Source organism: Micromys minutus, assembly GCF_963924665.1.
Source record: "Micromys minutus genome assembly, chromosome: 4".
NCBI lineage: Eukaryota > Metazoa > Chordata > Mammalia > Rodentia > Muridae > Micromys > Micromys minutus.
Window position 1 is genome coordinate 37,880,366 of NC_137973.1, and position 25,126 is coordinate 37,905,491.

At 48.1% G+C, this 25,126-nt stretch overlaps 1 protein-coding gene across 1 annotated transcript; it reads right to left on the bottom strand.

Annotated features, from left to right (window-relative positions):
- Positions 1–22,269: 22,269 nt before the first annotated feature.
- Positions 22,270–24,784, bottom strand: OLFML3 (olfactomedin like 3). The gene is made up of 3 exons (XM_080916509.1): positions 24,660–24,784; positions 23,787–24,072; positions 22,270–23,490 (listed from the first exon to the last, which is right to left on the bottom strand). The coding sequence occupies exons 1-3, from the start codon at positions 24,771–24,773 to the stop codon at positions 22,670–22,672; spliced, it is 1,221 nt and encodes a 406-aa protein (XP_080772635.1). The 5' UTR covers positions 24,774–24,784; the 3' UTR covers positions 22,270–22,669.
- Between the last annotated feature and the right edge of the window lie 342 nt (positions 24,785–25,126).

Here is a 25,126-nt window from a genome sequence, read left to right on the forward strand (position 1 = left end):
GCTCTCCATTCCCCTGACAAAACGCCTGAGCATTTCTATCAGATTCTCAGGACCCAGGGAGGTTAAAAATCTTTGTCAAGGGACCCAAATCACGGCCCATAAACCAGATGTGGTCCTCCACGGGTGTTGTTTGGACCTCACTGTATTTCGTACGTTTTTGCCAATATTTAGAAGTCAGAAGATTTTACACACACACACACACACACACACACACACACACACACACCAAAATCAGATTTATGGCCTCTAAAACATTTGGGAAAATGAGACAACCATGAGCCCACATTCCCTGGTGGGAGAACTGGCAAGCCACCGGTGGCAGCTGCCTTTCAGACGGGGCATGGCTCTGCACGGTCCCCACCCTGAGCCAGCTAGTTTTTTGATGACTTGGCTGTACCACCCCAATTTATGCCTTTTGTTTGTGATCTTCATACACTGGTGAATGTTTTTTCCCCAGTAATTAGTCTTTATTGGCTTGGCATTTCTTGTAAGGCTTTTGGCCTAGTAGTGGAGTCTGCCATGGGAGGGAAACTTCACCCTTGTGGTTTTCATCTGCAGAAACCTGAGCCTGAGTGGGTGGGGCCTTCTAAGTCCCGCCCCCTCCAGACCCGTCCCTCCATTCTGATTGGCGAATGAACCGAAGGCTACTGACCTCCATTTAGTGCTGAGACAATGTCCCTTGCCCTGCATTTCTCCCCAAAGGTAAGACCACTATGGAGCAACGAAAGTGAAGCTTTATCCTCACCGATCTATCGTTGTGCGATTTCTCTTGGGTTCAGGAATCACACTGCTTTCTGCTTCCTAAGCGGTGTGACCTGGCTCAAGCCGGGAGACTCTTGGCTGAGCCTTCTCATTCTCACCCCTGTCGCTGCAGTAACCATTCTCCCGCTCCCTGGGGCCTCGGACCCACCACCAGCTGCCAGACTCAGCTTTTAAAAAGACACAATGCTGGTTCTTACTAACTTCCCAGAAGTTGTGCAGATTTCTCAGGGAGAACTTTAAAAATCCGTGATGTGAGTTTAGACCTACCGTTCGGTTTTTTCTTACAGACATGCCACTGGAGTACCACTCCTTGCCCTGAGAAATGTGAGGCCAAACCTCACCTCCGGGTCGGCTAAGGCGCCCACAGCTCTCTCAGTCCACTTGCTCCGTCTGAACCCGGCACCCCTTGTCCTTTTGTTTAGTTGTTCAACCGTTGCAGCCGCAGGTGGAGAGGAGCCTCCCTCAGGCAGGGGCTCCAGTCCTTTGCAGGTCTATCGATGAGTTATCGACGCTGCTCCAGAAGAGCTCTTGAAAAACAAGGTTGTGCCCTTTTCTTGGTATCTCTAGCACTCAATTAAGGAATATGCTAGAAACTCAATGAAATGTCATTTTAGGAGGGAATTCTTTTTCTTGCCTTTGCAAAACCTAAACTATTAGAGATGGTCTCGTCCCTGTGCTTACACGCTCCCCTGGCTACTCTCACAGTCCAGTCTTTTTGGAAACAGGGTGTTGTTACAGCCTAGGCTGGCCTGGAGCTCCTTCCCGTCCTTCTGCTTCAGGTCCTGCGGTGCTGTTGTTACAGCCATGCTCCCACTCAGTCCGGTCTTTGCTGATTGTGTTTGTGCAAGCTAAGTCCCTTCCTGGTCGGTAGTCTAACACATCCATATATATCTATATGTCCCCATATCTGTATTTATACAGAAATATATTGAAATTCATTTTCACTGCCTAGCATGATGCCTCTCAAGGGTGATTCTTATAAATCTAAGGGCATGGACTTTGGGTTTGGATTGACATTTTGGTCATGGCTAACTGTCCCATGTGGCATTGGATAGTCATTTGGCCTCTAAGCTTCTCTTCCCTGCTTTGCCAAATGGTCCTGGCAATGGCAATGCCCAGCTTCTGGTGACATGGAAGTGAAATGAGCCACCGCACAGCATTCGCCACTGATGAGAAGCTCTGTAAGGACAATTGTTAAAATTCAGCCCTTTTAAAGAGGAAGTTTTTCGTAGGATCCCTGAGAATGCAGACACAGAGACCTTGGCTAGCAGTAAGTTTCATGGGTACAAATGGTAGAGGATATGCCCAGCATATCTAACATAGAAAAGTCAAAACTGAAGCAATTCTGGAGAACTTGCAGACCCAGAGACATGTTGTCTGGCCCAGTCTGAGAAGCTTTTGTTTACTAGGCTGGAAGGTGAACAAGGGCGGAAGGCCCTTGCCCTCACTGGCCTTGAGTGCCCCTGTAGAAGGCATTCCTAATGTGCCTTCGTGGGTGGCAGAGACCTCAGCCTTTTTGTTCCTCCCATGATGGCTGCAGGAGCCTTAGGCCACTGCTTTGTCTCTGGTGACTGCCTGATATGGAGCCAACCCACAGCTGTGTGCATGCTTCACCCCTACCCAGAAACCAGCAGCCCTTTGCACAAAATGGAGAGGAACTACTGTGGCAAGGGGAGGCCTCCTGGGCAGAGAGAGAGAAATCTGGTCTAAGGAAAACAATCTAACTCTGGAATCTTACATGTTAGCAGATGGAGAAATCACCATGGAGGTGGGGAGGGGGGAGCCTGTCCCAGTAGACAAGACCTAGCAGCTAAACAGAGTCTTTCCCCCTCCAACACCACCCCAGGCCCACAGTGGCAAAAGAAGTTCTGTGTAACCTGAGGCTCCTTTGGGGTTTGCACATAGCCTGTCTGTAATGCCAGGTCTCAGCCCAGCCTCTGACCACATGCCTGGTCCTTCTTCCCTAGCAGAACCAGCTTCTGGGAGTCACCCTGGACACAGACCCAGAATGAAACCATCCAGATATTTCATTGTTTGGTTCAGAGAGATCCCCAGGGCTCCTTCCCTACAATAACATGCTGGCAGCTTTACACACACACACACACACACACACACACACACACACACACACACACACAGATAGAGAGAGAGGGAGAGACAGAAGAGAGGGAGAGAGAGAGAAGGAGAGGAGAGAGGGGGGAGAGAAAGAAAGAGGGGAAAGAGGAGAGAGAGGTCTTGGTAGTAAACAACTTAGCTGCCCACTATGCCTTTTCCCCAAAACCTCAAAACCTCAGACCAAGTCTACATGATTGTGAGGAAATGAACAGACTCATTCTGCAAACATGAGCAGGGCTCAGTGACATGTGGGGATAATCGGGGAGACAGCAGCCGCCTTGCCTCCGGATGCCTCCCTGAAGCTCTTTCTCCACTGGAGATGCAGCTGACAGAAGCTGTAGAACTTGAATGTTATTTCTCTCACCCCAGGAGACTGAAAAGGAAGAAGAAAATGAAATGATGTTAACCAAGCCCAGCATTCTAGAAAGTACCCAGGGGTGACTCTGCAGGGCCACAGAGCAGCTCTCCCTTCAGCAAGGGAATGCAGCTGCTCTAAGCAGCTAGCTCACCAGTGGGCTGTGGGTTCACAGAGCTAGTGGAGGTGCGCCAGCCCCAAAGCATTCCCAGAAAAGTGTGAGGTTAGTGGACGAATTAGCTGTGTCCTAAATCACAACACCGCACAGTTTGTCAGCACTGAAAGGGAGAGGAGCTGTAGCATTGGTAGGCAGGGCTCAGAGAACCACAGCTTCCTTCTTACTGTGAAGCAAAAGCGCTTCCAAGGGGCAGCTAGACAATGTATGCCGGAGGTCTCACTAGACTTCCTGGAAGCGCCCCTGAGAATAGTCTGGTTGGTTTTGTGTTCTCTTCAGTGTGTGATGCTCAACTCCCATTGTCAACTTGACTAGATCACAATCACCTAGAAACCTGGGTGTGTCCAGAGAGGTGTGTCCAGAGAGGTCTGAGAAGGGTTCCTGTTAAAGGAGGGTAACACCATCCTATTGGTTGGGGAACCAGAACAAAGGACCTGGAGCTTGGGAACTGAACCCCAGCATTCATGTCTGTCTCCTGATTACAGACACAGCATCACCTGCCACCATGCCTTCCCCTCTGGGATATGACCCAAGATAAACCCTTCGTTCTCCAGACTGCGTTGGTTGGCTACTTCATCCCAACTCTGAGAAAAGTAACTAATACAGAGTGTTGTTTGCAATAAACATAAATGCCCCACAGTCAGGGATGAGCTGCTGAGTAATGATGAGATTCTTATGCAGCAGAACACCATGCAGCCATAAAACTCTCTTGAAGAAAAATTACTGATGTAGGAAATTTTCTCCTACCATACAGAGAAATCTAAAATCATCTTCCAAGACATTGTTTCTGAATACTTCCAATGGTATATATTTAAATAAAACAAAAATAAGTATAGAATGACTAGGAAGGACTATTGTTGCATGGGGGAGGGTGAGTTTTTTTTTTTCTTTCACATTCCCCACAGTTAGCATGTATTATATTTTTAATTAGGCTGGGTTTTTTAAGAAGCAATAACTTGTCTGTCTTTCTGAAAACCAGACAATTCACACACACACACACACACACACACACACACACACTTACATACTTTTATAGAAAATTTGTATTACATCACCTCCTGAGAAGAGAGGCCAGATCTGGAAGATACCAAATGAAAATCGGGTGAAGGTATTGACACTTGAGTTCCTTGTAGGGCCAGCTATTAATGAGAAGATGGGCTTCCATCTTCAAAAAGTAAGAATTCCAAGAGAGTAAACCTGGAGTCCTTGTAGGCAGGGAACCTATGGAAGCATGTAAATGTATGGCTCACACGCTCAGAAACCAGCCTTGCCCACAAGCCTCATGCAGACACCCTGGCCCAGAAGGTGAGGGGTTGTGGGTGGATACAGCACCAGGAGACTGACAGGAGGTCCTGCTGCCTTCTTACTTGTTCCTCTACGCACATCTGCATTCTGCACAAGTCCAGCTCTCCTGCAATCAACCTCCAGAAGGGCCACACTTTATCACATACATGCAAATCAGAGCCAGCGAGATTAGTTAAATCCTGGATCACAACCTATTTTTTTAAGGCAGTTGCTTATTTATTTGAAGAATACCAAAAGGATGTCAAGCCACTTTCTACCTTGAAATTAATGACTGTCCTTAGCAGAGAACAGGATGTGGCTTTAAAAGAAAAAAAAATAGTGGTTTAATTATTTCTCTCTCCAGAGTCTTCAAGAACCTTGATTTGTTGAGTTTCATGGTCCTTCTCTGGCCCAACACTCTTTTGTTTCCCCCCAAATCTAGTCCCCACCCCCACACATTTTTTAGCAGAGAAATTCATTAACAAATTCACCACAGAGCATTATTCATTGTAGTTGTCTCATTCAGAGGTTTTTAATATCAAGAGTTACTATAAATCACCCCTCAGTTGTGATTACGCGAACAGGAGAGACATCTAACGAGGTCCACAGGGCAGCTTCCCTGCTCCTGACCCTGATCAGCAAGGCTGGAGGAGGCCCCTCAGCTGAAGAGAGAAAACTCATTACCTCACCCCTAGATTAAATTATATACAAAGCAAATCTCTCCCTCCACAGCCAGGTGAGATGCCGAATGCCACAAAAATGCAAACAAATTGGCTTCAAACCCAGCCAGGGCTGGTGAGAAAATCATTATGGTGGGGCAGAAACGCAGACACTGAACTTCCTCCCTGGCTTCTCCAGAAAGATTTCCCTGAGGCCAAGCATAGATTGGGGCCTCTGGTGGCCCTGACCCCAACATTGCGAATCTTCTCTCCTTTCTTAAAGGCAACATTAGAGGTTTGTATGTTGACCCAGTCCAACGCCTATGAACCCCCCCTCTGTGTGTGTGTGTGTGTGTGTGTGTGTTCATTTGTGTTCACGTGTGTGAGCAAATGCCCCATTCTATTGTTTCTGATTTTTTTTAAAGACAGGTTCTCACTGTCTCACTATGCAGCTCTATGTAGACCAGACTGCCCTCAAACTCACAGAGATCCACCTGCCTCTGCTTCCCTGGGGCTTGGATGAAAGGTGTGCACCACCACACCTGGTTCTGACTTTTTTTTTTTAGACAGGACACCTGAGCCTGAAGCTCTCTACTTTCTTTGGCTTGGCTTGTTAGTTTTTGTCAATCTGACACAAACCTAGAGTCTTTTGGAAAGAGGAAACTATAGTTGAGAGATTTCCTCCATCAGATTGCCTTTATCAGATTGCCTCCATCAGATTGCCTCTATCAGATTGCCTCCATTAGATTACCTCCATCAGATTGTCTATAGGCAAGTCTGTGGAAGCATTTTTCTTAAGATTGATGTGGGAAGGCCCAGACCTACTGGGGCTGGTGCCATACCTGAGAAAGTGGCCTGGGTAGCATATGGAAGCTAGTTAAGCAAGCCAATAAGCAGCACCCCTTTGTGGTTCAATAAGCTGGTGTGAGCTGTACCACCCCTGGGCTGATGGTTTTGGGTACTATAAGTAAACAGGTTAAGTAATCCATGAGGAGCAAATCAGTAAGCAGCACCCCTTTGTGGTTCTGCATCCGTTCCTGCCTCCAGGTTCCTGCCATGACTTCCTTTCATGTAAGATGCACTGTACCTTGAACTGAACCCTCTCCTCCTCAAGGTGCTTTTGGTCACGATGTTTACCATAGCAATAAAAAGCAAACTAGAAGTTGTCTGGCAAGTTCCTGGGACCTTCCTGTTCTCCCTCTTCTAATGCTGGAGCTATAAAGCATTCTGGTTTTTCTGGTTTGTTTGTTTGTTTGTTTGTTTTGTTTTGTTTTTTACATAAGTGTCGAGAATTTGCACTCAACTCCTCTTGTTCTTGAAGTAAGCACTCTTACCCACCGAGCCATCTCCCCAGCTCCACTCTGCATTCGTGACCTTTACTGGTTTTGTTTTACTGAAAATGGGAGGAAATCAAAATTCTGGAAAATATTGTAAAGGACATCTAGTTTCTCTCTGTGCTGCCTAGTTTTATGTCAACTTGACACAAGCAGGAGTCGTTTTAAAAGAGGAAACAAATGCACCTACCAGACTGATCTGTGAGTGAGGCCTTAGTACACTTTGATTGGTGGCTGGTTTGAGTAATACCAACCCTGGGCTGATGGTCCTGGTACTATAAGAAAATGGGTTAGGTAATCCATGAGGAGCAAGTCAGTAAGCAGCACTCCTCCAGGGCTTCTGCTTCTGTTTCTGCCTCTAGGATTCTGCCCTGTTTGTATTTCTGCCTTGACTTCCCTCAGTGAGGGGAGTGTTCTGCAAGTGTAAAATGAAATAAATCCCTTTTTCTCCAAGCTGCTCTTGGTCCTGGTGTTATATCACAGCAATAACAACCCTAATTAAGACACCTTTCTCAACTCGTAGGTATCTCCTGGAGACTGCCCTGATCAGTATTCTTCAGGCCTTTGCTGAGACACCCCAGGATTAGGAGGTATCCTCCCAATGAGTAACAAAGCAATTGGGCACACGGCCAACTTAAGTAAACCCAACCTACTTATTTTTCTTTCCTTTGCTTTTATTTCTTCTTCCTCCTCCTCTCCTGCTTCTCCTTCTTCCTTAAGCAGGATCCCAGGGAACTCAGATTTACTATGCAGTGAACAGACTTTAAACTCCCAGTCCTCCTACATCATGCTTCAGAAGTGCTAGGGTTATATGCCTGGCTTTAAGTCTTTTGTATAGATTTCCTTTCAATGGTGCATGCCTTTGTGTAGTTGTGTGTTTGTGCCTTGCATGTGTGTGTTGGGGGACAGGGAAATCAGAGGAAGCTGGATCCCCCTGTATCTAGATTAACAGGTGCTTGTGAGCTACCTCAAGTGGGTGCTGAGGACTGACCTCAGGTTTTCTGCAGGACCAGTGTGTGCTCGTAATCACTGAGCCATCTGTCTAGCACACCCCTCTTTTAAATGATCTAAGGGGTCATGAGCTGGAAAGATGTCTTTGCCTGAGGATGTGACTAGCATTTCCAGGTGGCAGTTCAAGAGGAGGAAAAGATTTGAGGAGGATCCATTGCAGATGCAGAGCCTCTCACTTCTCGGACCATTTTGAGCTGTGTCCCTCTACTTCCTCAGTGAGTTGTCCCCATCTTTACTCAGTAAATCTCCTCCCGTTGTTTTCCCAGCATGACCAGGATTTTCCACGGCAGGCTCTGTAGTTCCATGTGCTTTCTGCATCCCTTGCTTGTCCTCTTGCCTTGGGAGGCTGAGACAGGAAGATTGTTCAAGACTAATGTGTTTCAAAAACACAAAGCAACAAAAATCTAGACTCATATGGGAAATGGGCCTCTGGGCATACCTAGGTGCCATTCCATAGCTAGAATCCCCTGGGCTAAAAAACGGAGAAAGTTGAGCTTCCCTCCAAATTCATTTCTAATTCTTTCATTTAGAGGAGGAAAGAACTCTAGTTTCCTTGGTAACATATGGTAACCAATATGGGGTTCCCCACATTTCTAGTAACATATGGCTACGAAGAGACCCTACAGATGTTCCTCTGAGAACAGAACAGGTGACCACAGTCAACCATAGATCATTCTCTATAGAAAACGTGACACATGAAGACTTGGACTGTACTGTGGTTTGCATAAGAACTGACAAAAATATAATACTTTTCCTGCCAGTGTACAGAACCCACCAGGAAAGGAGCTCACAGTTTGACTCCAGCCACTCCAACAGTTATCAAAGTGCCTAATGGTGAGCTCTGGTTTCCTCACTTCGAGCCCAGCCTTTGAAGGCCTGAGAAAACAATCCTGACAAGGAGCCTTACTAAAGCAGCTTTCAAAAAATCCTTTTGGGAGCTTATGGAGGGGTTTTAATAGACTTTGATTTAAATTTTTAAAGATGCTCTTTGTTCTGTCTTTTCCTGGTTCTCTTCCTAATATGTAACGTTAAGCTTTTGTTAAACTCATGCCCCCTCTGCCTCCAAACACCAAAGAGTTAAAGATCATCCTCTGCTACATACTGTGTACAGGACCAGACCAGACTCGGATACACAAGACTTATCTCTACACACACGCACACACACACACACACAGAGAGACACTAATATAAAATATATTAGTATAGGTATATGCAACAAGCATTTTTTTTATGGGGGGGACTTGGAAAGATGGCTGCCTGTAAAGCACTTATGCAAATGCAAGGTCTTTGCATGAATACAATCCCAGCACTCACATTAAAGTCTGGTGCTGCCACGCAAATCTGTAACTCTGGCATTGAGGTATGGCGTGGGCAGGCAGATTCCTAGAGCTCTCAGGCCAGCCAAGCTACCTGTTGGTAAACTCCAGGTTCAAGGAGAGACCTTGTATCAGAACCTAGCATGATCGGGGGCCTTCAGGGGTCTGACCTGGGTCGTCCTCTGCATATATACTACGGTTGTGTAGCTTGGTGTTCTTATGAACTGCTAACAATGGAAGCAGGGACTGTCACTTTTGTCTGCTTTTGGACCCTTTTCTTCCTACTGGCTTGCCTCATCCAGCTGTGACAGTGAGAGTCTGTGCCTAGTCTTGTTGTAACTCCTTACACTGTGTTTGGTTGATATCCTGGGAGCCCTGCTCTTTTCTGAAAGGATGTGGAGGAGGGGTGGCTCTAGGGGACAGGGGTGGAGGGAGGGACTGGAAAGAGAGGTAGGAGGGAAAACTGTGGTCAGGATGTAATATATCAGAGAAGAATGAATAAAAGGTGGCAGAGGAAGGCACCTATGTCAAGCTTTGATGCCAACCTTTGGCCCACACATACACACACACCACACACCCCATGCAAAAGTCTTCGGATGACACTAACTTAAGGATGTGGCCACTGTTGGTGAGGAGGATAAGAGAGTGGATGTGAGGAAGAGGTTAGCTATATCTAGAAAGTGATGTCCTGTTTAAGAGAAAGATTTGCAGCAAAGCCCATGCATTAGCACATGGAGTCTGAGTGGTGGTCCATAGTCTGCAGGTATATTTTTTTCTATATATGCAAAATAGTTCATAATTAGAATATAACTTATTAACAGTGCCCTCCACCATGCTTCTCCTTCCTTCCATGTTCCCTCTCTGGGCACCTGAGGGTCACCTTTTCTTCCTGTCTCACTGCCTCCCCTCCCTTCTCTTCAGCTGCCCATTGTCAATGTGTCTGTCTGTGCTGGCTAAGTGTCTCAGACTCCTGCTTCTGGAGGGAGCCCTTGTGAGAGACAGTGGAGTGCAGCCGGGGATACACGGCAAGGTCAGACTCCTGTCTCCTCATCTAGAGGCTTGTGGTAAGAATTAAATAAGGCAAGTTACTCAGTTCCAACGTGTTTGCCTTGCTGCAAGTGAGTCCCCACAGTGGCAGCCTCGGTGGGTATCCGCTCATCCGCTGTTGTTTGCTGTGGTATTTCATCTACAGCCTTGGAGACCACTTAGCCGTCTCACAAGATGAACTCAGCTCTGTTTCCTTGCCATGCTGTACTAACACGCCCACTGGCAGTGCACGCTCACCCTTCTTCCTGGATGCCCCGTGCTTCTTCCCTAAGACCCTGTGGAGCCTTTTAAATATCCCTCATTGGTGCACAGCCTCTTCCTCCATAGAAGCCTCACCATGGGCTATCTCCTCAGGAAACGTCTCTTAAACCACTGAGGGAAACACTTTATTTTTTTCTTTTCTTTTTTTTATTCACTTTACATTCTGCCCAATGCCCCTTTTCCAGCCACCCTCTTCCAATATCCTTCCCCCTAAGATCCCTTCCCCTTCTCATCTGAGTGGGTGGGGGCTCCCCTGGGTATCCTCCCACCACGGCATTTCAAGGCTAGGCTCATCCTTTCCCACTGAGACCAGACAAGGCAACCCAACTAGAACATACTCCATGTCAGGCAACAGCTTTTGGAATAGCCTCCTCCCACCACCAGCTCCAGTTGTTGGGAACCCACATGAAGACCAAGCTGCACATCTGCTACATATGAAACATGTCTAACTTGTTTATGTTCTTTGGTTGGTGGCTCAGTCTCTGAGAGCTCCAAGGGTGCAGGTTAGTTGACTCTGTCAGTCTTCCTGTAGAGTTCCTGTCCCCTTCAGGGCCCTTGATCCTTCCTATTCTTCCATAAGAGTCCCCAAGCTCTATCTACCATTTGACTGTGGGTGTCTGCATCTGTCTTCGTCAGCTGCTGGGTGGAGCCTCCCAGAGGACAGCCATGCTAAACTCCTGTCTGCAAGCAGAACAGAAAGTCATTAATAGTATCGGGGATTGGTGTTTGCCCATGGGATAGGTCTCAAGTTGGGCAGGTTATTACTTGGCCATTCCCTCAGTTTCTGCTCCATCCCCCGTCCCTGCATTCTTGTAGACAGGATAAATTTGGGGTTGCAAGTTTTATGGATGGATTGGTGTTTCTATCGCTCCAGAGGAGTTCCTGCCTGGCTACAGGAGGTGGCCTCTTCTGGTCCCATATCCCCAATGCTGTGAGTCACTACTAAGCTAACCCCCACTGATTCTTGGGTACTTCCCTTATCCTAGGTCTCTGTCTCATCCTGGAGATGCTTCCTACCTCCCCAACCCTGTCAGTTGCAGATTTCTAGTCAATAGCCAAAACAATCCTGAACAATAAAAGAATCACCATCCCTGACCTCAAGCTGTGCTATAGAGAAATAGTGAAAAACTTGTATGATATTGATACGGAAACAGACGTGTTGATCCATGAAATCAAACTGAAGACCCAAAAATAAAGCCACCCACTTATGGACACTTGAGTTTTGATAAAGAAGCCAAAACCACACAATGGAAAAAAGAAAGTATCTTTAACAAATAGTGCTGGTTTAATTGGATGTCTGCATGGAGAAAAATGCAAATTGATCCATATTTATCACCCTGCACAAAACTAAATTCAAGTGGATCAAGGACTTTGTCTTAGGGTTTTATTGCTGCGAATACACACCATGACCAAGGAAGACTTATAAAAGACAGTATTTAGTTGGGGCTGGCTTACAGGTTCAGAGGTTCAGTTCATTATCATCAAGGTGAGAGCATGGCAGAATCCAGGCAGGCATGGTGAAGGAGAAGCTGAGTTTTACATCTTCATCTGAAGGCTGCTAGGGGAAGACTGACTTCCAGGCAGCTAGGACGAAAGTCTTAAAGCCCATGCCCACGATGACACACCTACTCCAACAAGGCCACACCTCCTAATGGTGCTACACCCTGGGCCAAGCATATACAAACCATCACAGACCTCAACATAAAACCAGATACACTAAGCTTAGAACGTGGGGAAAAGCCTTGAACACATTGGTACAAGAGACAATTTCCTGAACAGAACACCAATAGCTCAGGTACTTTTTTTTAATCATCCCACTCTGAGCCCCTGTATTCATCCCTTCTCCATGAGCTGTAAGCTTCTGAAGGCAAAGAACTATCCTGAGTCTTCCTCAGCCCCCAGCACAAAGCCTGGCTCTTGTCAAATGCTTGCAGGTGGGTTAAAGCTACTTTAGAGGTCGATACAAGGCCAGCATCACAGTCTGTCCAGTGGCTCGGAGAAGCAAACAGTGCTATTCATTGTTTCTATGAGTGGCTGGGGCCAGAGGTGCGTGTCCTGTGGAAGCTGTGGCTCAAGGCAAAGATGAATGAATTCATGGGTAAATGCAGAATGTGCAGGTAAAGAAGTCACAGGGGGAAATTCTCTACCCCTGAGTCCCCTGCCCTCCAGATTCCCCATATTCCCATTCTTCTCCCCACCCATGCCTGACAAATAGAAATAAAGGGAACAATAGTCCAACAGCCCACCCAGCTTCGGAGGAAGGAACATCCTTGAGTAAATAATTCTCAGAAAAATCGCAGAATGTACTGACTAATAGTCATCTGACCCTCTGGTCCCAGATAGAGTTTGAATGCCTATCACATGCTTGCTAGCCAATAGATTCAAAGGCCAATACGCTTAGCCAATAAATTTAAACTGTAACCTTGCTGATGTAACCTGTACCCTAAAAAGTATAAAACTGCTTGTAACAGCCTTTCCGGCTTGCCTCTCCTCTGGGTGTAGGACGACCCTGACACGCTGGATCAATAAACCTCTTGCTTTTGCATCGATAACTGCCTCTGTGTCTCTTTGAGAGGGGGGTCTCCCAGATACAAAGGCTCTCTGAGTCTTTCACAGGGGATGAAAATATGAGAAAAAAAGACCAGAAACCAAACAATAAACAACCAGAATAAAAAACACCATGCAACAGCAACTGGGCTCTACTCCTGCTGGTTTCTGGCTCCCTGGCTGCTGCCTGCTGCCACGGTTCTAGTTCAAGGAGAATCTGCTGCTTCGGGAAGAACATAAACCTGGAGAAAGACATGGTACCAGGCACTGACCTCCCACTTCATGAGCATCCTCCGAAGGAAAAGACAGCTCGGGAGAGCCAAAGACCTTTCTCTCTTCTCTGTGCCTCCCAGGCTTTTTCTGTCCTATTTCACTCAGTCACTAGTGAGCCAGACCACTGGACACTAAGGCTGAAAACAATGCTGTTATCTCAGACTGCATAATAATGCTTCCCTGCAGAAAGGGATAGTCACAGCTAGCCTGGAGAGTTGTATCTGTAAACAATAGTGATGCGTAAGGAGGCACGAGATGTGTCAGAAGATACCCTTGGCAAGGTCAACCCAGAGCTTAGCCCAGCTCAGAACAGTGGTGTGAGTCTTCATGGGGCTCCTTAGCTCGGGCTAAGGGACCTCCAGAAGCGATCCATCTCTTCCCCCGTGGCAAAGCAGGAGCAAGACACTGTCCCTTCACACAACACCTGTCATACTTTGTAATGTACTGTCCCACTAGCAGGTCACATGGGGTATGAACACAAGTCAATGTTTGGATTTTTATTTTCTTCTTTTGAGACAGAATCTCTCCTATGTTGCCCAGACTGACCACAAACTCAGACTCAAGCAGTCCTCTAGAGAGGAAAACTCAGCTTGATCTTTTCCAGATTGTAAATTGGTAAGAGTGTTTTTCTGCCTCACTTGCCCTCGTTAAAAACCCTCAGAACATAAATCACAACTTATGACCAATAATTTGCCTGTAATTTACAGGCTTTCAAGTGAATAGCGAATTTGGGCTTAAATGAGATTATTCCTATCTCAATTTAAAAATCCACTGACACAATTAGTATTCCCCCCATGTCTCCTCTTACTACTTAATTATCCCAAGTGTTTCCAGTTTGTGTCTTTTAAGCTTGCCATAGATGTCTAACAAACATGCGACAGTAAAAACATTTCACTTCAATTAAGACTAAAGAGGGCTGGAAAGGACAGAGCAGGAGAGAGCAGCAGAAATGCTATGACATAATTCGAAAGTAGTGGGGTGCATTACTTTCCCTGTGCCTGGAAGAAATGATGCTTACAAATCCAGGTCACCGGGTAGCGATGCCAGGGGCTGGAAACTGTTGCGTCCTCGGCCACTACTGTCATAATAAAACACACAGCTTGCCTCGAATGTCAGAGTAAATGAATACCTCACATAGAAGGAACCAGACAGTGTGTGTGAGCTAGGATACATTCCCATGACTTGAAGGGACAGGGTGCTCCAGGTGACTTTGAGGGTTCTTCCAACTTAGAACAGGTGGCACTTTTGTCTCTGGAAAACTCCACCATCCTTCTTGTGATCAATAAAGATACCTGGCATGCATGTCAACTTTAAATCTTTCAAATCCTTCTCACTCCAGTGTTGCCCCAGAGTAGAGTGGACAGCTGGTGTTAAACAGTGAGAGAGAGGAAGTCCTCCAAATCCGGCTCCCGATTACAGTGACAGCTGACAGGTGACAGTGAGAGAGGCCATAGGAAACACTAGGCAGAAAAGCAGAAGCGCACGGAGCTACGTTGTACGTGGTGTGTAATTAGTTCTGATGGTGTTTCGGCGTGGTGGCATGGTCACTGTAATGGAACCTGGCAGTAACGGAGTCATCGAGGGAAGTTAAACTGTGGCTATGTCACTGGGATCTGGCCATCAACTCACAAAACACCATTCACACATGGAATGCACCTGATTCTGTCTGAGGAAAGATGGATGAAGTGCAGTCCCTGCCCTCAAAGGGTTCTGTGGACTTGAGTTTCAACAACAGAAGAATGAGGGAGTCAAAGCAGATTGTCCCTAAGAGCCCTTCCCAAGACTTCAGAATGTTTCATGCATTAGGACTTTAAGCATAAAATAGTTACTTTTATATCCACTGTGACCAAAATACTTGACAAAAGCACCTTAATGGAGGAAAGACTTACGTGGGCTCATTGTTCGGGGGGCGGGGGGGGGGGGCTCAGCTCATGTCCACGTGGCTACAGAATAGGAGACAGAGAGTGATCCAATCTAGGGCACAGGCTATTAGCCTTCCATCCCCCACCTCTAGTGATGTACTTCCACCGTGTAGGTCCCTCCCCTAAAGGCTTAACACGTCCCCTCAAAATAGCATCACCAGCTGAAGAATGTGAGCTTGTAGGGGCACTCCACTTCAAAGCATTATCAACCTAACAATCCTGAGAGACGCTAGTCCTGGTGATAACACCCGAGTTGCAAGTGAACAAAGGAAGACGCTGAAGAGTTGGCATCTTGGTCAAGATCACAGTTAATGAGCAGCAGAGCCAGAACCCTCAGATGTGTGATCCAGTCACCCAGAAAGACTATGTGAAGGCCTGTGGACATGGCTCGATGGTTAATAGAAACTGACGCACAAGCCTGAGACCCGAGTGTGATCTCTGATGTGGTGGTGCCCTCTGCAATCCCAACACTCCTGTGGTCAAATGAGAAAACAGGAGAATCAGTGGGAGCTTGCAGAAACAAACCAAGTAAGTCTTATATCTGTAAGGAGGAAGGAGAAAAACAACCCCTCTGGCCTCCTTAAGTGCACACACACACATACACACACACACACACACACACACACACACACACACACACACACAACATGCACACATCACATGCACAACAATAACAATAACAATAATGATAATAATAATAATAATAATAATAATAAATTAAGATTTATTTTAAAAAAGAAAGGTCACCTTATTCCCACCATGTGTTCTTTCTCTACTAATCCTCTCTCCTAAAAAGGTAGTCAGGAGAGATGGAGAACTGCAGGTCTGAAACACAAAAATTTAATAGCCACAAAACAAAACTCATGTGCAACGGGTTCATAATAAATATCTGTAAGATGAAATGCAGCTATAACAACATTAAAAGATCTGTCAAAACCAACAGCAGGATTAAGTTTAAAAAATCAATAGTGATGACCATGGGGATACATGCTGAACAACTGAAACGTTTTAGAAAATGATGTAGACGAAAAAATCCAGGTTTGGAAAACTATGAAACCACACCATACACACTTGTGACTTGTGTACACGTACATGTTCTCTCTCTCTCTCTCTCTCTCTCTCTCTCTCTCTCTCTCTCACACACACACACACACACACACACACACACACACACACCACCTCTAGCAGATTTGGTGCAGGCACAGAGAGGGCACACTATGATCCCCTTGCTTTCTTCCCTGACAGCTGGTGCAGAGACCATCACTTTTGTTCTTACAGGTCTACAATAGAAACAGGGTAGATCAATATGCAATGTGTTCTTTGGACAGAACAATGCTCAAATGAAGAAGGAAGGCAGCTTGGAAGCCACCCACAGATATGGCTACCAGACCACAGCCCAACATCAAGAGACAGCAAGTGGCATGAGCCTGGGGACGAGCATTTATTGAGCACCCACTGGATGCTCTGCTGGATATCTAATTAGCACGAGCTCATCCACTCCTCACAACTGACCTGTGAGACAGGAAGTACCCAGTGATGCTCACAGAAGTGATCTGTACAGGAGCACACAGCTAGTTCTCGGCAGAGCAAGGATGGGAATTCAACCCAAGCACATGCCTCCAACTGTTTACACTCCAGCACACCGCCTTCAAGACAGACTCCAGCCCCCGTGGTTATCTTCCACATAATCTTAAATGACTTTAATTCCTCCGGTCCCTAGCTTCTTGGGACCTGCCTGTCTCCTGAGATTACGGTGAGGATCAAAGAAGAAAACCATGAACACTTTGCTATTTTTCACGGCCCTGCACTTGACAATTAGAACGAGGTCTGTGTGCAGGGTCCTGGACCTACTGCTCCGGATTTCTTCACTTAATTCTCATGACAATCTGTCAGGTTGGAATGATGTCTCCTTGCGGAGAGGAAGAAGTGAGACTCAGATGAAATAACTTGCTCCAAAGTACCACTCCAGCCAGTGGAAGGACAGCCACGTAAGCCAGGCTTAAGAGCCCCATGGCTTTCCACTACCTTCTGCTGTGTCATCGTTTTCCTCCCCTGGAGGCACAGGGCATAAACAGGCTAGTGTCATCTGAGGTGTCGCCCCCATGGGCAGACAGGCATGCCCTGCAGTTGAGCTAGGATCACTGTGTGTCTATTGCTCATCTTTGCCCACTGAGAGCATTTACTGCTCGCCTACAGAGTGCCATTCCTGACTCAGGTTCCCAGTTCCGGGGACAGTGTGCTCTTCTGGGAACTCAAAGGCTCACAGTGTAACATGACCGCTAAGTCCATATGCACAAACATTTACTCATTCTGTAAGGACTTACTGATCCCTTTCTCTGGGTTCTGCCCTAGGCTCCGAGGACACAAAGATGATGGTGACAACAGGCTCCTTAGTGAATAGGTGCTCACGGCAGAGGCACCTGCCCCTCTGTGACTGAGAATGTAAATGATCAGAAACACCACCCGAAGGAGGGAATAGCTGAGAACCACCACACCATCTGCACAGTTACTGTGTTTGCGTGTGTTGTCTTTACCCCGCAGTTAGAATCCTACTGAGTGGGTATTATTTTATTGATTTAAATAACTTGGATCAGAGGGTAGATCCTAACCTCACGGGTTAGAATCTAATCTCCCCAAGGTTCTCTGACTTCAAAGACTTTATAATATGTGGGTCACCTCTGAAAACAGTAAACTGCAACTACAATGGGATGAAAAGACGCTGTCATTATATTAGGTTTTGTCACTTTGACCAAATACCTGAGGCTTAGTCCAGGGTAAGCTAGCCTGGCTTTACTAGGCATCATGAGGGGCGGGGCTCATGTGATGGACTCAAGGTGACCTCTACAACAGCTGAGGAGAGAGGAAGGGACTAGAAGCCCAATTCTCTCTCCACAGGCTAACACCACAGACTCACCTCCTTGAACTAGGAAGGTCCCAGAGCCTTCCTCCTGACATCACCTGGAGACCAAGCCTTGAGTCTTTTTCAGGGCCATTCACAGACGCAAACTACATGGGCCATAAAATGGCTCAGAGGCTGCTCTTCCAGAGATCTAGAGTTCCCACTTCCCAGCTCCTACTTAGTGGCTCACAACCTGTAACTTTAATTCCAGGGGATACAACACCCTCTTCTGGGTTCAAAAGGTCAGCAGGCACGCAAATGATGCTCAGACAAACACGCAACCTAAACACCCATACCCATACAACAAAACAAAATTTAAAGATCCAAACTGTAACAGCCGTGAGTGAATAGAACAGGAGGGTAAGTGTCTTGGCCCTGTGGAAGGCACCATGGAGGAGGCATGGCTTGAGTGAGGCTCGGCAGGAAGAGTCACGGGCCTACCACAGGCTCTTTCCTTATTCTAGGAGCTTCCTGGGTTACACTCAAGGAAGACTATCCTCCAGGGACGTAGCTCTTTTCCTGGTAGCTCAGGCGTGGAACTGTTTGGTTGGGAGATAGGATGAAGATAAGTCACTGGATTGTAGGAAACAGAAACTCAGTCATTCTAGCTTAAACGAAGCCAGCAAACCTAAACAAGGAGGTATGTAAGGATTAGACACGTGTGGAACCTGTGAGGCAGAGTGTGCTGTGCACCCGACCTCAGGAGAGAACACTGACCAGGCCCAGCCCCCCTTTCCTGCCTGCTTCTCTACAAACGCCCACTTTGGCCTGCAGACTGGCTCTCACCAGCTCTCTGCAGCAGACAAAGGCAAGACTTTTTTTTTTTTTTTTTTTTTTTTTTTTTAATTGGGGAGGGAAAGTGCTCAAATACTTTCATGGATCTAAGTTCTCTGATCTGTCATTTCTAAAATGCCCAGAAAGGAGGATCTGACTTGTTCCTCCCTGAGCATCACAGCTGTGGTCAGGGAGCCTATTCTTAGAGAGGCAAATATTCAAGGGGTAGACCCCAGAGGCCCTGTGAACCGTTCTGCTGAGCTGGGGCTGGGGGTGCCTCCTTTTTTCTCCCTCTGCTGCCCTTTAGATGATACACACCGGCATCCATGTCTCATTCTTCTGTGCAGTTATTAAATCCATAAATAAAGACTTAATCTCCAAAGAAGCTCTGCCTTGTGAGTCTGGTCATTGAAGAGGAGGAGGAGAGCTGCAGCAGTTAAAACATCGGCTGCTCTTTGAGAGGACCTGGATTCAATTCCTAGCACCCATATGATGCTTACAACCATCTGTAGCCACAGTTCCAGGAGTCCAACACCCTCTTCTGGACTCTGGGCACCAGGCATGCACAGTATACACCCAGGCAAAACCATCCACACACATAAGACAAATTGAAGAGAAGAGGGCAGGGGTGTGTGAGAGAGCTTACCAGCTTTGGTGGTTGCAGCAGCAGAGGATGTGGCATCCTCTCCCAGGCTGCTGGCACTGAGATTACAAGATAACTAACTCATCCTTGCCCTCCAGCTGCAGAAATGGCAGGCTTACCAAGAGCATGCTGCAAAGCAGCCAGGCAGGTTGGATAGCGAGCCCTGGAGACCCAGTGGAAAGGCCAGGAGGAATACGAGGGTAGTTGCAGCGGCTCTCCAAGGATCTATTTTGACCTAAGCCAGCTAGAAAATAAGGAGCTGAGGAAAGAGAAACTCCCAGGAACCTCAGAATAGGCATCTGTGCAGGACAGGAAGAAAGTAGCCTGGAAAATTTGAAGCTGAAGGAGGGATTCAGAGAAAGGGCTCTGGTTCCTGATTAGCTCAGGCACATCACAGAGGAAACAGTGACAGCTGATTCAATGTCACTCTGTCTCTGCCCCACCCTCCCCACTACCCAGGGTTCATGGGCCTTCATTAACTGGAACAGACAAGTACTTCATTTTCTCTGGCAGGCACCAAGGAGGCAAGCACACTGAAAATAAGAAGGAGAGCTTTAAACGGTGAGGCAGGAAGTTTGGGGGCCTGGAGTGGAATGAGAAGGTTCTCCCAACCCTGACTCCTGATATCAGAGCACAGCCACAGTCAAAAGGACAGTGTCACCAGAGCTGGGGCCCTTCCTGGTTTTTAATGGTGGGTATCCTCTGGCCTCGGACTGGGGGAAAATGTAATACTTCTTCGTGGGCTTTTAACCTCAGTCTTCTCCAGTAGGGTCGTGGTCTCCCATGTTCTTTTAGCCAGCTAGAGGTCACAGCCTGTTTCAGCTAAGGGGAGGCCTAGGAGGTCTGGGGGTGGGTCTGGGGCAGGAAAGGCTGTTTCTGATGGGATTCAGCTGCCAAGACTGTCTTCTTGAGCAGCAGATAGTTTCATTTAATGAATTTGGAAGGTTCACGGGATCTACCCACACAGAACCTCTCAGCTTCTGAAAGACTTCCAGAATAGCCCTCAGCCACTGTGCAAGAGCCAAAATTGGGGGTGCGGGGAGGACCAAGTCTCTGCCCTTTCACATAAGTCTGTGCAAGCCTTTCCAAGGAGGATTTTCAAACAAATTAACAATAAAAGCCAGTTGCCTTTTTTCTTTCCCATTAAGGATTCCGGCAAACAAAGATGTCATAAGCACACACCTGTTTGAAGGACCCAGACTGTAGAAAATGGGTGAGATACTAAAGACAGTCTTCCCACACTGATACTATTTACACACCACCTGAGCTAGCCTCATTAGGAGCATCGAAAAGCCACTCCTCTATCAACAAAACCCCACGGTCCCAGGCCCACCATCCAGGCACACAGATACACTGGGAAGGAGACAAGTGTCACTGCCAAGCGATCATACACATGCACTTGCACACAGTCACACAACACACACAGAGCTCCGGACCATGTCCACCTCGGTCTTTCTCATACATATATAACCCTATGCGGCTGCATGCACACAGCCTAATGGAGCCACACACTTGTATGCAGTCTCACAGGGCACCCCAGTTTCACACACATGCTCAGACCCATAGCATAGATGTGCACACGCACATCACACATGCACACCGTGCCGCAGCGCCATTGGACCTGCTCTCAGAGCCTCCACAGAGAACTCCCTCCTCCACAGCCCTCCTATATGCCCTGCATTGCAGCCAGATGTTCCGTGGGCAGACCCCTCTATGGGCTGACAGGCGGTGATTACTGTTGCCAGCCCCACATTAGGAGAGAATTGAATGGGAGAGGGCTCCCTACAATAGCGCCTTTGTGAGGTGCTTCATTGCCTTTCTTTCCTCTTCCCCACCAACCTACGTCAGGAGCAGCTCTGCCTGTGGAGAGAAGACAGACAAAAGGAGGAGTGCTGACTGATCCACCCCATCCTAGGGTGGAAGGAGGGAGGGCTCTACTTGGGAGAGAAGGCTGTGTTCCTGTCCCCCTTCCTCCCTGGGTAATAATCCAGAGGGCTGCCTGAGGTAAACTCCCCCACTGAACCCAGGGCTTTAATCCATCAGTCAGCCTTATATGCCTGTGAGCTAAAGCCTGGGAAGGGACATCACGCAGAGACCAGCAGGTTCCCAGAGATGGAGTCCACAGCCTGTGGCTCCTCCAATCCTTCCTGGATTGTCCCCTGCAGTCTGGTGCACAAGGTTAGGGTATTAGACCAGCAGGGGTTAACTTTTCCGGATGGGGGTAGCAGGGTGGGCAGCTGAGGACGGAGAGGAGGAAAGTAGGGATGTGTTGGGGAGCTGGTGAGACCAACATCTGGGATGGTCACTGCCCCTCCTCTCTGCCCAAACCGCAGACGCTGTGGCAGCAGGAAAATTGGAGCTGCTCAGACCAAGGATTGTGCAACCCAGACCCAGGAAGAGCCAGTGTTGGAGGTGGGAGTAAGGACTTGGGCTCAGAGACAGAATCCACCTCCGAGGTGAGGCTAGACACATGTATACTGCACACTAGTTTCTACACTAGACTTCAAAGCCAGTAAGATACACTTTCTGGTTCACAACCCACCAAGAGCTGGAATGGGAAGCCCTGGCTCTGGGCGCCAGTGTCCAGCAGTCAGAGGCTATGAGCTATTGCTGGTTCTCGGTGGCTGCTGGAGCACACAGTGGGCGTGGAAGGGAGGCCTTCAGTACAACCTCCTACAGTGCCCCACAGCAAAATGTGTAACTAGAGAAGTTCCCAAGGGAGCTAAGGGAAGCCAGCCAAGCCCTAACGTGGCTAAGGAGTAGAGAGTTGAGGCAGGAGGAAGAACAGCAGAGCCATGAGAACGCTGATCCCAGGACTACCCCAAACACACGAGAGAGGAGTGCTGGGTTTGCCTTTTAATGCAAAATGTTGTTGTACAAAGTAATGTGAGGAAGGCCCCATTCTCCCCTACACTGGAGGGGTGAGAGGGAGGACAGCGTTGTCTGAGCTTTCTCCCATGGGTCATCCTGAGGGCAAGAATACCGTCGCCTGCTGTCTGGGGTTGACCTTATCCAAAGGACAGGGCTCTGAGTTTGGAACTGAACTTTGTGGACATGGGGCAGTAAAGAGCCGGAGTGAAGATTTAGGGTGTTTGCCGTTTTGTTCTAAAAAACTACTCAAGGTCTGGAGTTCTGCATAAAACAGAGGGGCTTATGAGAATTTGATTGTCGTTTAAAAATTGGGGTACGTGAGCCATCACCACTGGCCTTTGTTTTGAAGAAACGAGCTGCAGGAGATCTCATAGGAATATAAATGTCCGGGCATAAGAATCGAAAGCACAAGGCTGGCTGCTTAAACTTCCTCCTCCTTCTTCTTCATCTCCAGCTTGTAGACAATCTGGTAGCCATCATCCCAGGCATACAGCTGACGCTCACGGGGGTTATAGCGAAGGCTGGCGTGGGCACCGTATCGGCGTGGAAAATAGGAGAGTGCTGCCCTCTCAGGGGCGAGAGTGCCACTGGCATCAAAGGAACACTGAATACGAGCCCTACTGGCAGGACGGGTGTTATAGACAACATACAAGGTCCCACAGATGACAAACGCAGCCTCTGCGTTCTCTCTGGGACACGGTGTGTCCCACTGCTGCTCTGTGTCAAGCGTCTGTGGGTCTAACTTGGCTAGACACAAATGCCTGTCATCTTCCCGGGTGGCATAGACAGCCCAGAGGCCCTCCTCATCAGCTGCTAGGTCGATGTACGTGTCTACTGTCAGCCCGTAGGGGGGTATCAGTCTCTCTGCAGGGAACACTGAGCTGTCCACCACGGTTCGGTTTGCCAAGTGAAACTTGATCAGCTGCAGAGTATTCTCCAATTCGCCACCCCCTCCAGGCCCTCCAGGAGGCCTTCGAGCGTAGTAGAGGAAACCACCGTACACCAGCTGCCCAGTGCCTACCCAGGGGAAGGGCACCCGGATTCGGGAAGCTTTGCGGGCAGCCATGGCAAGGGTGAAGTCACGCAGCCTTGGGAAGACGAAAGCCGTGTCATTCTGTGTGCCATCTAACACGTAGATCTTCTCCGCTGGCCCCAGTGGGTCCTTGGTCCATAGGCCAGCTGAGCCACCAAACCTCTTCAGGATCTTCATTGACCTCACCTGAGAGATTGTGTAGCTACAGTCTGGTGAGGAAGAAGAGGACAGGGAAAGGAAATAGAGGCCAAGGGTTAGGGTGTGTATATCAGGAACTTCCCCTGGGGCGGGCCACCTAGAGAATAGAGAGACATTTTTCTGTGCGTGTGTTGGGCTGGGGGATGGGGTAACGATAAGGGACAGGGCTCTAGAAACTCTCAATGGATTTGTCATTAAGGATTTCCTCAACACATATTCTGAAGGATAGAGCTATGGTGGCTTGGGACAAGAAGAAGGCAGGAGAGGGGAGCCCTGAGATTGTTTGGACCTCTGTAAGACCACTTACCTGTCACCATATCGTATTTCTCATTTCTTCGGCCCTTGCCTTTGGCTCCCGGGCCTCCAGACATCTTCTCATCCAGCTCTACACAGGGCAAAGCTGGGTTCTGCGTCTCCAGATAGTCTACCTCCCGTTCAAGACGGTCCACTCTCCCTGAGATGGTGTCTGCCTCCGTCCTGAGTGTTTCCCGCTCCTTCTCTGCCACCTCCAGGAGAGGCAGCATCTTGTTTTTGAAGTCCCGAAGCTCAGCCGCATGCCGACTGCTCTGATCCTGGCACTGGGCCAGCCGCTCCTGAAGGGATGGGGGAACCAGGGAGAGGACGGGCTGCAGGGCTCTAACTCCCAGGCAAGCAGAGGCCCTACCGGGGAGTCGGGACCAGGAAAGGACAAGCTTGGCTATGCTCCCGCAGCAAAGGAGACTAGGTAGTAGTCTCCCAAAGAACTAATTCACCTGAGTAAGAGTTCTTTAAGCCTGTGTTCTCAAGTGATCTGAGCCTCCGGGAAATTAGGATGCTACAGACCTCAAACTGTTCAAAAGGGAGCAGACACGGGGTGCGGGGAAGAAACAGACCGGAAGTTGCAAGCAGACTGCCTGGGAAACTTGAACAGTATAGCCAGATAGTTCTTAGATGCAGCCGGATTCTGACTCCCATTTCTCCTGTCCCCTTATTCCATCTAATCCTGAGGGAAATGTGTTGCGTATATTTGCTGGGCAACTGTTTTATGTTGGGGAAATAAGAGTCTGTAATTAGGAGGCTTACTCGTCATTAAGGACTTCTTACACAGCCCTATCTTGTCACTCCCAGAGCTCTGACAACTAGATGCACCTATAGATGTGGAATCATCCCCAGCGGGCAGGAAGAGAAACAAGCCCCTCACCTCTAAGGCAGCTAGTCGGCGTTCCATGTACTCCACAAGGTGGTGCTGCTGTCCCTGAAGGGGTCCCGGCCATGACAGAAAGAAGAAGAGGAGCAGAGGCGCACCGGGCCCCATGGCCGCCTTAAGTGGGGCCAGAGTAGGAGTGTGCATTCCGCCTCTTTCCCTCCAGCCCGTTAGCTTTGGGGGCGGGGAGGGGGCGGGGCCTTCTCTTTCCCATCTCTGGGTGTCTCACTACTCTGGAATGCTTTCAGTCTCTTTACAACCCCCACCCCCTCCTTCCCGCCTGAACTGATCAAACACAGATGGCCCCTTTGTACAGTCGCCAGAAGCCTGAACCTCCAGCAGCTTAGACTTGGGAGTTCCTCAGGAAGGGGAAGAGATGGCAATCTGAAGGCAGAGGCCTTCTGGAAAAGGAGCAAGCTGCAGGAAGCTAAGACCCTAGGAAAACTCAGCAAACCCCATTCATT